The 15789-nt window shown below is 37.3% G+C and overlaps 1 protein-coding gene across 4 annotated transcripts in view; it reads left to right on the top strand.

The window, feature by feature from the left end:
- Positions 1 to 15789, top strand: part of STRBP (spermatid perinuclear RNA binding protein) — a 144505-nt gene that overhangs the window by 68006 nt on the left and 60710 nt on the right. For all 4 annotated transcript variants that reach the window (XM_060200124.1, XM_060200125.1, XM_060200122.1 and 1 more), the window contains 3 exons: positions 2701 to 2918; positions 10349 to 10514; positions 14465 to 14609. In XM_060200124.1, coding sequence (XP_060056107.1) covers positions 2701 to 2918; positions 10349 to 10514; positions 14465 to 14609 — 529 coding nt within the window. The remainder of the gene's footprint in view (positions 1 to 2700; positions 2919 to 10348; positions 10515 to 14464; positions 14610 to 15789) is intronic.

Below are 15789 nucleotides of genomic sequence, written 5' to 3'. Positions count from 1 at the left end.
ATTATTTAAGCAAATGAGTTTAGATTTATTATACATCCTTTAAACTGCCAGATAGAGCCCCATAATCCCACAGATCATATTTTTAATTAAATTTTTCTTATTTTATTTTTTTAATTGATGGGAATTAATAGTTTTCAGTAAATACAGTTGTTGGTACATGTGTAAAATTGCTTCAAAATACTCACCCACAGCATAGGTCCTCCTTCACCATCATGTACCAGGACCGATAGGGAGGAAGCTTCACAAGTGGTGATGCAATGCTGCAGGTGTCTCTCTCCCTCTTGATCATATCCCTTCCCTCTCAATTTCTTTGTGCTTCTGTCAAACAAACAAAAAAAAGAAGCAAAAGAAAAAAGAGGACATTGAGTGTGGTAGACTCAGAATGCCGACACCAAATATCTGTAATAACTCTGGTGGGAGTGAAATACAATAAAATAAAACAAAATATATATTGAGTGTATTGGAGTCACTGAACTATCAGGGAAACTTGTTTTATCTTTTCTTTCTAACCAGAACACTGCTCAACTCTGGCTTATGGTAGTACTGGGGTTGAACCTGGGACTTCAGAGCCTCAGGCATGAAAATCACTTATATAACCATTATACTATCTCCCCTGCTCAAGTTTTTGTTTTATTTTATTTTATGTTTATTCATTTGTTAATACCAGAGAGGAGAGGGAGAGAGGAGAGAGAGGGAACCAGTGCCAGGAACTCCAGGGATCAAATTCCAGTACTTCAACGCTTCAGAGTATAGTCCTATGATTTACCTACTACGCCACCTCCTGGACACAGCCTTGTGATTTTTGTGGGGAATTCATATTTAAATTTGGATTTGAGCTGTTAGATGAAAACATATTTTGGGTACCTAGTTTTTTCATTAGTAAAATAAGCCAAAATTTTCCACTGTTGTGTTTTTGACTCTGGAGACTTCTGTGTGATTCCCCTCCCCCCCAAGTATAAGTTAGAAAAGACTTGTGAAAGATGTTACAAGTGAAAGAACAGCACAGAATATTAGTTTCCACCCATGTAGAATTATCTTTTCTTCTCATTTACCTATTAAAGTCTTGATATACCTACAATATAAAATAAGCAACATTCACACAGACTCAAAAGTTAGCAGGAGTGAAATTATAAAAAACCAGAGCAAAAGTCAGTGAAAGAAAAAATAAAGATGGCATAAAAGATACAGTGAAGTCATGAACTGCTTGAAGGATAAGAAAATAAGTTCCGGGAGTTGGGCGGTAGCGCAGCAGGTTAAGCGCAGGTGGCGCAAAGCGCAAGGACCGGAGTAAGGATCCGGTCTAAGCCCCCTGGCTCCCCACCTGCAGGGGAGTCGCTTCACAGGCGGTGAAGCAGGTTTGCAGGTGTCTATCTTTCTTTCCCTCTCTCTGTCTTCCCCCATCTCTTTCCATTTCTCTCTGTCCGAACAATGACATAAATAACAACAACAATAATAACTATAACAAGGGCAACAAAAGGGAAAATAAATAAACATAAAAAAATTAAAAAATTTAAATAAAAAAAAAAGTTCCTTGTAAGAGTCACTAAAGAGAGAGAGGAGAGGAGAGGAGAGGAGAGGAGAGGAGAGGAGAGGAGAGGAGAGAGACATAACAAAATCAGAAATGAGAATGTGGGAGATAGCATAATGGTTGTACAAAAAGCTTCAAGCCTGAGTCTTCGGAGTCCAGGTTCAATCTCCATCCCTCTGCCCCTCTGTAAGCCAGAACTTAGCAGTGCTCACTGGTGGAAAAAAGAAAAAAGAAAAGAAAATCAGAAACTAAAGAGACAAATTACAAAAGAAACCCCAGAAATACAAAGGAATATAAGAAAGATTATATCTGTGTAGACAGTTTGATAACTTAGAAGAAATGAACACATTTTTCAGAGCTATATAGTTTCCCAAGCCTGAACCAGGAGGAAAGAAATAGCATAAACAGAACCAGAAGGAAATAGATAAACTAAAAAGACCAAGCACTAATGCATACACGGAATCAGTAATTAAGAGTCTCCCCAAGAACAGAACACACAGGCCCTTAAGGATTCACTGATAAATTCTTTGAGTTTCAAAGAAGAACTAATACCTCCCTCAAAATTATTTCCAAAATATATAAAGAAATCATACAATAGGACTAATCCCTAGCACCACCATAAGCCAGAACTAAAGTCATATATTGGATGTTTTCATTCGTGTGAGATACAGGTAACTAAAACAAGTGAATAAGTACTCTTAGATCCTCATAACCTCGTTGGTTATTGGAGGAAACAAGGAATGAAGAGGGGTCAGGTAGGTGTGGTGATACATATATATGGAGAGAGGTGTGAAAATATTTATTCCTAAAATTGTATAAGCTCATGTTAATTTAAAAAAACTTACTGGAGAAACTGTTTGTCATGAACCTAGAGAAGAATTAGACTCTTTCAACCTAGCTGTCTGATAAAGTGTTGATAAAATTAATTATATATACAGTTTAAAAGTAGCATATACATAGAATGTGGCTTGTGTCAACCTTAATTAAAACCTGAATGAAGCATCTCATATTTTTCTGTGGTGTTTAGTATAATGAAGATTTATTTCCCATTTCTAAGCAATATTATTTAAGATCTTTTGACAATATTATGAGCTCACTTACATATATTTGTATGCTACCTTTTCCAGATGACATGTATTTTACTGAAGTAATTTTTTTTTTCTATCTGATAGAGATCTATTCGATCTTTTGCCAATGATGATCGCCATGTTATGGTGAAACATTCAACAATCTATCCTTCTCCAGAGGAACTTGAAGCTGTTCAGAATATGGTATCTACTGTTGAATGTGCTCTTAAACATGTCTCAGATTGGCTGGATGAAACAAATAAAGGCACAAAAGCAGAGGGTGAGACAGAAATAAAAAAGGAAGAGCCAGAAGCTCATTCCAAGTGAGTGTAATCTGATATATACTAGTTTCTGTGTAAGTTAAATAATTGTTCACTTCATATTTTAATTGTGTTTTGGAATTTCCAGACTTTTTTTATTGTAATAAAATATATGTAACAAAATTTGTTGTCTTACTGTTTTTTGGTGAAGTTTCATTGTCAGTGCATTTAGGTCTTTTTAATCCATCTTCTGAAGTTTGCTCTTAAAGGTGGGGTAAACTTTTGGAAAGTGCTCTAGTAAATGTTTGCTGTCAATTTGTTTTAAATGTCTTTGAAGGGTAATGTGCCTTATTCTTTCATTTGGACTTCTAAAATATATATATGAGAGAGGATAACCAGAACACCACTCTGCCTTTTTCTTTTTGTGTGGTGCTGGAGATCAAACCCAGGGCCTCATACAATCAAGGCATGTGCTGCATCACCACTAAATTTATTTTTATGAGTGATTTAGTAATGGTTTACAAGATCATAAGATTACAGAGGTAGGGCTGGGGAGACAGTGTAACTAATGGTCGTGCAAAAGACTTTCACGCCTGTCACTCTGAGGTCCCAGGTTGAATCCCCAACCCCACCATAAAGCAGAGCTGAGCAATTCTCTGGTCATTCTCTGTGTCTTTCTCTCTGTATCTCTCTTTCATTAAAATAAAATATTTTTAGGAAAAAAAAAGATATCAAAGGTATAGTTCCTCACTGCCCCCCCCCCACACACACACAATTCTGTGAGAATGGCATATACCTCACCTCCCTGTTCTTTCCCCCTCCCAGGGAGAACCACAATAGTCTACACAAAGTCTTAGTAACTGATTAAAAAAAAGTTCATGTGTTTCACTTCTTTATATTGCACATATGAATAAAATCATTGGGTCGTTATTCATAGAAATACAGTTCACCTTATAGCAGATACATTACTATGGCAATAAGAGTCCTTGAACACAAACTCCAAATCAAAGTACTTGAGGATATATATGATAAGAAGGATGAGAAAAGGGGCCAAATGGTTAAACACACACATTACAGTGTACAAAGATACAGATTCAAGCCCTTGGTCCCCACCTACAGGGGGGAAGCTTTATGAGTGGTGAAGCAGGGCTGCAGGTCCCTCTCTCTCTCTGTCTCTGTCTGTCTCTCCCTCCCTCTCTCTCATTTTAAATTATTTTATTTATTTTTGAGAGAGATGCAGAGAGAAAGACAGAGAAATAACAGAGCACACTCAACTCTGGCTTATGGTGGTGCGGGGGATTTGAACCTGGGACTTTGGAGCCTCAGGTGTGAGAGTCTCTTTGCATAACCATTATGCTATCTACCCCTGCCCTCTCTCTTTTCATCTTTCTTTCTCCCTCCCTTCTCAATTTCTCTCTTGTCTATTGATAGATAGATAGATAGATAGATAGATAGATAGATAGATAGATAGATAGATAGTTAATGTGAGACATTAGAAAAAAGGATGAGAGGGGCCTGGTGGTGGCGTACTTGGTTGAGCGCACATGTTACAGTGCTCAAGGACCAAGGTTCAAGCCCCCAGTACCCACCTGCAGGGGGAAAGCTTCACAAGTGGTGAAGTAGGGTTGCAGGTGTCTTCTCTCCCTCTCTGTCTCCTCCCTTCTGCTCAATTTCCAGCTATCTCTATCCAATAAATAAAGACAATAAAAAAGTTTTATTAAAAAAAAAAAGAAAAAAGGGATGAGAATAACAAAAGATGCAAGATTAAAAATACTAGAGAGAAAAATAACATTTAACAAGACAGGACTGTATACACATGTATATGTATTATACACAAAAGCATTATACATCTAATTTATATATGAATACATCTAAGAGAATCTTAAACTGTTCTTAACAGTTCTTTGCATGAATATCCTGTCAATTTCTTTTTAAAAAAATTTTTATTACCTTTATTCTTTTTATTGGATAGAGACAGCCAGAAATTGAGAGGAATGGGGAGATAGAGAGGGAGAGAGACAGAGAGACACCTGCAGCCCTGCTTCAACACTCCTGAAGCATACCCTCTGCAGGTAGGGACCAGGGACTCAAACCTGAGTCCTTGTGAACTATAACATACGTACTTAACCAGGTGTGCCAACACCCGGCCCCCCTCTGTCAATTTCTTACTCCTCATATTTTAAAGTCGTCTCATATTTCTGTGACTTGTGTTACAGTGTATCACCTTGTTGAGTTAAATGTTCCTTGTTTCTTTCTCTGTGGCACTCCATTCAGTTAACTATTGCAAGGCAGGTCTAGTAATGACAAATTCTTAATTTTTATGTCAAGTACTGTTTTGATTGCTCCTTCATATTTGAATGATAGTTTTGCAGGGTAAAATACATGTGATTGACAGTTGTTGTCTTTTAAAACCTTTAATACAGTACTCTCTCCTGGTCTCCATGGTTCTTGAAGAAAAATCTGATACAAGTTTGACTATAGTTTCTTTATAAGTCACATTCTTCTTTTCCTTAGGATCTTGTAAAATTTCTTCCTTGTCTTTAACTTTAGATAGTTTCACAATAATGTCTCTTAGTGTATGTGAATTTGGGAATTCTCTTTCCTTCCAGAACATTTACATCCTGACCATATCCCAGATTTGGAAAAAAATCTGCTTTTATTTCTGACTATAGTTTCTGTTCCCTTCTTTCTGTCTTCTGAGACCCCTTCTGATACTTGCTTTTCTAATGAGGTCTTCAGTGTCTTGAAGAATTGGCTCATTTTTCCTAAACTTTTTAACCCGTCGATTTTAAAAGTCAGAGTGGTTATTTTAGCTTCTGTTTCTGATATTCTGTCTTCTACATGGTTAAACAGATTCCTTGACTTACTATTTGAGACCAGAATGCATTCACAATGTCTTCACACCTGGTAGCTCTGTTTCATGTTTTCCATTTTTCTATCCATCCATTGAGTCTTTGAGATCATAGATTTCTTTCTTAGCTCATTTCTTCATATAAAATTAAGAGCTTTGTATTTCTTTAAATTTCTGTTATTGGTGTTGTTACTGTTATTGCTATTGTTGTTGCTGCTGCTGTTATTGATGTTGGATAGAACAGAAAGAAATTGAGAAAGGAGGGGAAGACAGAGACAGGGAGAGAAAGATAAGACACCTGCAGACTTGCCTCATTTGCAAAGTGACCCCTTTACGGGTGTGGAGTGGGGTTGGGGGCTCAAACCAGGATCCTTGAGCAGGTCCTTGTGCTTGGCACTTGATGTGTGCTTAACCCAGTACATTACTGCCCAGCCCCACAGTGTTGAATTTCTATCCCCTCCCTTCACCCCTGCTCCTGCTATCCACACACAATAATCATTAACCTTCAGATAGTGATGTTTCTTTACCAGAAATCTCAGCTCTTATCTGAAGAAATCTGTTATTTTGTTGTAATACATTTTTTTCTGGGGGAGAGCTGATTTCTCCAGATCAAGTTGCCATAACTCCACTCCAGAAGTTTTCTGCACTTAGACTTTTAAATATAGTTCTTAATGTATATCCTTTTGATAGTCTCTGTAAATTCTTTCCACTTTGTGAATCAGTCCTAGATTGATCAGTTATCAGTGATTCTTGCCACATGGTGAAACTCAAAAAGAGGACAGATTGTGTCTTTGCTTTGTATAAAGATGTATACTCATCCTCCAAGAACAGAGCTATGTTCTGGAAATAGAATTTTGCTCCTGAGGTATGCTAAAGCAGTACAGAGGGCACAGCCAGTTAAGCATTCAGATCACCATGTGCAAGGACCTGAGTTCTAGTCCTTACTCCCCACCCACACAGGGGCTGCTTCATGACCAGTGAAGCATGTCTGCAGGTGTCTTTCTCTCCCTCTATTTCCCCTCCATTCTCAGTTTCTTTGTCCTGTCCAATTAAAAAAAAAATGGGAAAAGGGAAGGGGTAGATTGCATAATGGTTATGCTGAAAAAAGTTGAGTTGGAGTGGTGAAACCCTGACAGTGACAAAAAAAAAAAAACCCTAATTTAAAGAAGTTTAGGATTTTGTTCTCGAGTTTATGCAACATTCTAAATTTGGATCATTTGCTTTGTTATACCTCTTGTACTTAAATTCAGGACTGAAGTAAGACTTAACCATGCTCTTATTTTCTGCATAAGACAAAGTATATTATTATTTGGGTATTACATCTTAGAAAGAACTAATAATAGATAAATAATAATGATAAAGAACTAGTTAATAACAGCTACCACTTGTGTTACTTTTTTCCTCTTTTTTTCTTTTTACATTCTCATATAACAAACTGGTTTCCATTATTACTGTTCCGTTCCTCTGCCCTTATTTGACTTACAAATTTCCCATTGCTTTTGATTTGCTTAGGAAAAAAGAATTGAGGATCATGAGCAAACTATAGTTTGCTTAATTTAAATTCACTGAATGGCTATATGTGCTGGATTTAGGATTCATTTTCAAACTTACAGGAGCCCAAATCTAGTTTTATTAGAACCTGTGCTATAATTTTTTCTTAGATGTGAAAGAACAGAGCAGGGAATGATTATGATTCTGGTTCTGGGGATCAGAAAAATCTTTATGGAGATGTAGTATTTGCAGTAGACTCAGCAGATGTGTAGGGTTTTAGCAGAAATTGAAAGTAGGAACATTTTTTTTTTCAGCAAAGAGCCATGTATAAAATGTATAGTTTTTAAGGAATAGTAGCTTTTGTTCACTTAGCTATTGTTAATATATTCCAGGCTCTGTACTAAGTTTATTACTTTTATTAATTAAATTATCACCTCTGTAGCTTACTATGAAGAAAGCATCCTTCCTTCCTACCATCCTTCACTTCTTTCCTTCCTTCATGCAAAAGAGAAGGTAGGCTCAAAAGAGTTAATTGATTTGTAATTTGTTCAGTGTCATTAATGGGAGAGCCAGGATTCAGCCAATATGCTATTGTTCAATGGAACACCAGAAAAATATTAGGTGGAATGTTGCCCATGAATAGATTTTAGAAGGTTATTGTGGTTGCAGTATAAAATAGGTTGGAGATGGCAGAAGAGGTTACTGAGGTGGTCCAGATGAGAGGGTAATAGTAGCCTGGAAAGAAACTAGTTTGAAGTCAGTGATGGGGGTAATTCTTAAACTATAACTTACCACCTTAGTAATTTTTCATTGGTTTAATCTTTGTTGAGTCCTCAAGTTGTGCCAAGTAGTGAACCTGTGACTTGGTTTTTAAAAAATTCCTGCCTGTTTTCTACTACCACAATTTTTTTTTTCCCTTTCCTTACTCTGGTTCCTTCTCTCTTCGGCTGGCTTTTGTTCAAATACTGACTTTTGTTCAAATCTGATCATTTACCTCCAGAAAAAAATTACCTTTTTCTATATAACCAAGTCTAAAGTCTGTTGAAGTAAAGTTTTAGATTACTTTGCTTAACCTCTTCTAAACTTGGAAAGTAGTAATAATAACTAACCTGAATAATCCAAGCTTTGCCATTTTACAATTTTTTTGAGAATGACATTCTTTGTCTTTCAAATGTAGACTTGTGAGGGCTAAATGAGCATTAGTGGCTTACAGTTTGTTCTGAGGTACTGCTTTCTCCTCCCCTTAAGTAGATTACTACTTTTGTACTGTACAATGAAAATAAGTAGAAGAGATTAAATCTGCTTTTAGTACATTTTTAATACTTGATTACTTGTTAAATGACTGCTAAGGTTAATTACATTTCCACTTGTGATTGAGAAAATGAGCCAGTTGGACATTTTTAGTATTAAAAATAAAAAATAGGGAGTCGGGCGGTAGCGCAGCGGGTTAAGCACAGGTGGCACGAAGCGCAAGGACCAGCGTAAGGATCCAGGTTCAAGCCCCCGGCTCCCCACCTGCAGGGGAGTGGCTTCACAGGCTGTGAAGCAGGTCTGCAGGTGTCTATCTTTCTCTCCCTCTCTCTGTCTTCCCCTCCTCTCTCCATTTCTCTCTGTCCTATCCAACAATGACGACAACAATAACTACAACAAGAAGAAAACTAGGGCAACAAAAGGGAATTTTTTTTTCCCTCCAGGGTTATTGCTGAGCTCGGTGCCTGCACCATGAATCCACCGCTCCTGGAGGCCATTTTTCCCCCTTTTTGTTGCCCTAGTTGTTGCAGCCTTGTTGCGGTTATTATTGCCGTTGTTGACGTTGCTTTGTTGTTGGATAGGACAGAGAGAAATATTTGGAGAGAGGAGGGGAAGACAGAGAGAGAGGGGGAGAGAAAGATAGACGCCTGCAGACCTGCTTCACCGCCCGTGAAGCGACTCTCCTGCAGGTGGGGAGCCGGGGGCTCGAACCGGGATCCTTTCGCCGGTCCCTGCGCTTTGCGCCACGTGCGCTTAACCCACTGCGCCACCGCCCGACCCCCAAGGGAATATTTTTTAAAAGGAATAAAATCAAAGATAAACTATTACTATTTTTCTTATGCACCATTTATGTCTTGATGTTCTTTTAAGTTTTTGTCCTTTTAGATTTCAGCTGGATTTGGAATGCATATACTGGCAGACTATCTTTGCTCTGTTTCTTCTTTCTTTAAGTCTGTTTTTATCACACTCTACTTTTCCCTTAAACTTATGTGGTTTCCTAGAATGGAGGTAGAAGTAGCCATATTCATCTGGCTATTTTACAGTTGTGGATACTGACTGAGCAGATACCACTATGAGTAGTTAACATGCCCATCTGATGGCCAGAGAGGTAACTAACTCATTGTGTAGGGTATGTGCCTTTGACCAAGGTTTGAACCTTGGAACCACAGAAGTGCCCTGACAACTTTGCAAACTTCCTTTTTGGCTCTCTATCTGAATGAAAAAGCAACCCAGGAGTGATAAAATCACATGAGCAAGACCCTGACTCTCCCCCCCCCAAGAAAAAAAGATTTCTGCCCAGATTATGCATAAAAAGGTCCAGGGGGTGGCGCACCCAGTACGTGCATATAGCAAAGAGAGCAAGAACCTGCACAAGGATCAAGATTTGAGCCATCCGAAACTGTCCCTAAGACTCTATGAGAACGATGGTGATTATCATGGGCAATGGAGTTCTAAGGGAGAGAGAGGACTTTGGTGGTGGGTGTGCTGTGGAGCTATAAACCTGTAGTTTCGTAATTTTGTTAAACTATTATTAAATCACTAATAAAAAATTGAATTTCACTTGGGATTTTTTTTCCAGTATAACTTGCTTCTCATAATCACTAATAAACAGAAGGTTTAAAATTCATGAAAAATTATTGAAAGGGATTAAGTACTTTCAAATTTTCCTAAGCAATGTAAATGTAATAAAGAATTAACACATTTATAATCTGAAATATCTTCCCTACTGATTCCTAAAGTAAGATAGAAACTTTATAGGCCTTAAATCTGACATTTAATTTTCTGTGTCTGGATTCATATACTCCCTCATCAGTTCTTAGGGATATTCAGAAAGCCATGTGATTAAATTATAGTTAGGGAAGTAAGATGTAAAAAATAATCATTCAGACTTTATTTGTAGGGATCAAGGTGGCCGGACATTGTGCGGTGTGATGAGGATTGGTCTAGTTGCAAAAGGCTTGCTGATTAAAGATGATATGGACTTGGAGCTGGTTTTAATGTGCAAAGACAAGCCCACAGAGACACTGCTAACTACGGTCAAAGATAATCTTCCTATTCAAATTCAGGTGAGTACAGTTTAATCACACTTTTTTTTTTTTTTTTTTGCCTTCAGGGTTCTGTGCCTGCACTATGAATCCACTGCTCCTGGAGGCTATTTTTCCCATTTTGTTGTACTTGTTGTTGTTATTGTTGCCGTTGCTGTTGTTTGGATAGGACAGAGAGAAATTGAGAGAGGAGAGGGAGATAAAGATAGACACCTGTAGCCCCCCCCCACCACCACCACCACACACACACACAGGTGGGGAGCCATGGGCTTGAACTGGGATCCTTGCGCCGGTCCTTGCACTTAACCTGCTGTGCTTAACTCTGCACTATTGCCTGGCCCCTAATCACACATCTAAAGAAGGGTATGTTAGAAGGTGAAAATAGGTAGTGGCCTTGTGAGTTCAGTCACATGAAATTGGTAGTAGAGGATTAGTATAGACAAAAAGGTGAATACTTTGGATTAAAGATTCATACATAACATTTAAAGCAAACTTTAGCACTCAGGATTTATTTACCAAATTAAGATGACTATTAAGATAGTCTTAAAAGTTTCAGGTTTTATTGCTAAGCCTCTTTCATGTTTTCCATACTAGATCAATTGATACTATAAAACTCTTAGAAGAGTTGATATAATGCAAAAAAGAAACAGGCTAGACAACTGAAGGCATTCATATATGATAACTTTCAAAACTATTGTGTTTATATAACAGTTACCTATTCGTTCTGTTGGGAAGGTCACCATGTCCTTGTTTCCAACCGTTTTTTCATATGGGGACACATTTAGAAAATTTTTAATTTCTCATGCAACTTGAAGATACTGCTAAACCCTGAAGGCCCTTCAGGGCTGAAGGCAACCAGTTAATTGGCCTGGAGCTCTGATCTCCCAACACCTGCTCTTCCTGCTCCAAGGGTCAGTTGCATCTTTCAGGAGAAGCTGTGATCATTTTTCATATGTTATCTATGATGTAATTGGATTATATTATTAAGATGGTTTCATATCTGGTAGTTCTTATGTCTGTGTTACATAAATACATACTAACTTATACAGTTCACATTTTGAGTTGTTCAGTGCTTTTTTTGTTGTTAGTTTCTTTTATATGTATTTCTTTTTAAAAGATATTTTTTCTTTTCATTTTGCACAGGATATATATATATATACATATATATATATACACATATATACACATACATACATATATATACATATATATAAACTTTTACTTAAATTTTTTTATTATAAGATGGAAATATTGACAAGGCCATAGGATAAAAGGGGTACAATTCCCACCACAAGAATTCCCTATCCCCTCCCCTCCCTTGGAAGCTTCCCTATTGATCCCTCTGATAGTATGGACACAGGATCATTATGGGGTGCAGAAGGTGGAAGGTCTGGTTTCTGTAATTGCTTTTTGGCTAAACAAGGGTGTTGGCAGGACAATCCATACTCCCAACCTGTCTCTTTTTCCATAGTGGGGTAGGGATCTGGGGAGGCAGGGCTCCAGGACACATGGTGAGGTTGTCTGCTCAGGGAAGTCAGGTTACCATCATAGTAGCATCTGGAACCTGGTGGCTGAAAAAGAGTTAAGATATAAATCAGAACAAATTGTTGACTAATCATGAATCTAAAGGCCAGAATGAGTATTAGAGATGAAGATTTGGGGTCTCCATTTTGGAAAAAGTCAGTTTTAGGTATATCCCAAGGAGCCCATGACTTTACTAGTTTTTGCCTGAGTCTGACAGCTAACATGCAGGTGGACCCAAAGTTATTATCTGGGGAGATGGTGTCATAGTTGGAAAAAGGTCTAGAAAAATAGATTAGGGGAGAGTGTAGCTCCCAGATATGGGGAAAGTATATAAATCTTATTAACTGTAAACCCATCGATTTGATCTGGGGCCCATATTCAGTACAGCAGCCTGTGTAGCCTCTGTATCCCTGTAGGTCTGAGCTCGCATCCTGTGGTCATGGCTAGGAACATTCCAGGCTGCACTAATTTCAGTACCCATCTCCCTCAAGTGATAGAATATGTTGCCCAACCTCCCTTTGGAGAATGGAACAGTCCCTACCATTGTTAAAAGATATATATTTTTTCGTGATCCAGGAGGTGGTGCAATGGATAAAGCACTGAACTCTCAAGCATGAGGTCCCGAGTTCAAACCCTGGCAGCACATGTACCGGTGTGATGTCTGGTTCTTTCTCCCTATCCTCCTCTGTCATTCTCATTAATAAATTAATAAAATATTTTTAAAAATTCCTTTAAAAAAGATATTTTTTTCAAGTAATATGTTACTGTTTTCACGGGGCTGGGTGAAGGCGTACCTGATTGAGCACATGTTACAATGTACAAGGACCTGGGTTCAAGTACCCTGGTCTCCACCTGCAGAGGGAATGCTTTGTGAGTGGTGAAGTTGTGCTGCAGGTATCTCTCTGTCTCTTTTCCTCTCTCTGTCACCTCCTTCTCTTGATTTCTGGCTGTTTCTATCCAATAAAAAGTAAAGATAATAAATTTAAAAAGAGAGTGTGGTGACTTACATGTACCAATATCTTGAAAATTGATATTATCTTAAATAAAAATTTATATAATCTTTTTAAAACAATATTTTATTTATTTTCCTTTTTGTTGCCTTTGTTTTTATCATTGTTCTGGTTATTATTATTGTTATTATTGATGTTGTTGCCAGATAGGACAGAGAGAAATGGAAAAAGGAGAGGAAGACAGAAATGGGGAGAGAAGGATAGACATCTGCAGACCTGCTTCGCTGCTTGTGCAACCCCCCTGCGGGTGGGGAGCTGGCTGCTGGAACCAGGATGCGTCCGCTGGTCGTTGAGTTTCGCCTTGTGCGCTTAACCCACTGTACTACAGTCCGACCCCCCAAAAACTGTATAATCTTATTCTAATTTCTTATCATGTAGGAATTCCTATTTAGGAATACATAAAAATCTGTTGTGATTTCTGAGAACATTTCTTGTGGCATATATAGTAGTTCCCTATAGTAATTTCAGCCTATACCAGTAATTTAATTTTTATTACATAATGATGCCGTTGCTATTTTACTTTAAAATACTAGGAAGAATGAGTTTAAATATTATTTTATAATTGCATAGGTGTTTGAGATTGTGTGCTTAATATCTTGAATGGGGGGGCTTTGGGCGGTAGTGCAGCGGGTTAAGTGCTAAGTGCACATGGTGCAAAGCGGGAGAACTGGTGTAAGGATCCGGGTTCCAGCAACCGGCTCCCCACCTGCAGGCAATTCGTTTCACAAGTGGTGAAGCAGGTCTGCCCGTGTCTATTTTTCTCTATTTTCCCTCTCTATCTCCCCTCCTATCTCGATTTCTCTCTGTCCTATCCAACAACAACAATCAGTAACAATAACAATAATAACCACTGCAGTGATAAAACAACAAGGGCAACAAGGAGGAAAAATAGCCCCAAGGAGCAGTGGATTTGTGGCACAGGCATCAAGCCCCAGCAATAACCCTCGAGGCAAAAAAAAAAAACCTTGAATGGATAAAGAGTATTTATTGATAAATTGGAAGGAGAGAGGGATGTTATTCTTAAGCCCCCTAACTGAAGACTTTAATTTTGAGACAGAAAGTAGTTTACCCAGAAGAATACCAGTGTTGCATGAGACCTAGGTGTGTAAGCACCATGGCACTGGGTGGAGCAGTGTTGTGGTATTAATACACCCCCTGTCTATTTCTCTAAAATAAAATGAAAAGAAAAAGGAATTGGCCCAGGAACAGGAATTGCACATGCTTGAGACCCCAGTACCACTAAAATGTTAAAAAATAAGTGCCTTGTTAGCACAGCAGGTAGTGTGTCAGTCTCAAAATATTAAAAAATAAAATTATTTATTCTTGTAGTACAGTAATACTAATAACTAATATTTGAATTCTATGGGGAAATCATTTTTTTTAGATTTTAATCAAATTTTTTTTCTTAATTATTTTTTTTATCTTGGTGACTTTCAGAAACTCACAGAAGAGAAATATCAAGTGGAACAATGTATAGATGAGGCATCTATTATAATTCGGAATACAAAAGAACCCACACTAACTCTGAAGGTGATACTTACTTCCCCTCTAATTAGGGATGAATTGGAAAAGAAGGATGGAGGTACATGTATACATATATACATACATCTATATATATATTTGTTATGTAAGAACTTTGAGTGTTATGTTAACTATGCTTTGAAAAACTTAAGAAATTAGCTATCTTTAATGGCACTAAGCCAGTCATACTATATCCAGTAGCCTTTTCCCCTATATAATCACTGTATTTTGTGAAAAGGTGTATTTTCAAATATAAAATATTAAAAATCTGTGCTTCTCATGTTGGTCCTTACTCTGCTTTAACTTCTAATGTATTTTGATGGTCTGTTTTATTATGTTTAGTAGTGCATAGCTTTTGGTATTAGCAAACTAAATCTATATAGCTTTGCTTGGAGATTCTGATTCCAGGACTAACTGTGGTCCAAATTAGTTTTGTTTTCAAATTTACTTGTTTGAAAATTGCTCATTTGTACACTGCTTTTGATTTCAAAAACCATGACTTCTGAGAATTTATAGTCATAAATTTTAACAAGATGTATTGCCTAGTTACCTGTATGTTTTATAATATGGGATGTAAATGGGAGGTGGCTTTTAAAAATGTTCTTTTAAAGTTTTTTTTCTTTTCTAGGAGGTTTGTGAGCATGTTAAAATCTTTATATGATACATACAGGAATCATGCTTTAAGTTTCTTCTGAAGTTAAAAAGAATTTCTGTGTAGTGGAGTAATCAATCTGTTCAGTTTTGAGACTTAATGAGAGATGTCTTTCCTGATATTTTATCCTATCAACTTAGCTTGTTTTTCTGCATCTCAGTCTTGTTCCTAGAATCTTGCCTTGTGATATTTCTCCTGTGTCAGATCTTTGACTGATAGTGTAGATTATCTAGGTTCTTATTGCTGCTTTATTCACCATTACACATTTAGCATGTTATAGTGCTAGCTGAAATACCAATGCAGTAAGAAATATTTATTTAGTGAAGAAATTAATTTCACTTAAGTTGGTCATAAAGGTAGAAAAAGACTCATTTATTAGTGAAATTAGAACTTCAAGATTTTGCAGGCATGTCTCATCTCTTAAAAGTGATGACTCCTTAAAATTTATTTTCTAACTAAAATAAGCTGTGCCATATCCAACAGATATACTCACATTATGAATATTCTAAAATTAAAGTTCATCTAGACTATAATTGGTATTATGCTTTTACCTTTGTTTGTTGTATATAGTATCTACTTACACCACTAA

This window comes from Erinaceus europaeus, chromosome 10 (assembly GCF_950295315.1).
Source record: "Erinaceus europaeus chromosome 10, mEriEur2.1, whole genome shotgun sequence".
Lineage (NCBI taxonomy): Eukaryota > Metazoa > Chordata > Mammalia > Eulipotyphla > Erinaceidae > Erinaceus > Erinaceus europaeus.
The sequence above is the reverse complement of the archived record's forward strand: the minus strand, read 5'-3'. Positions and strand labels throughout refer to the sequence as shown.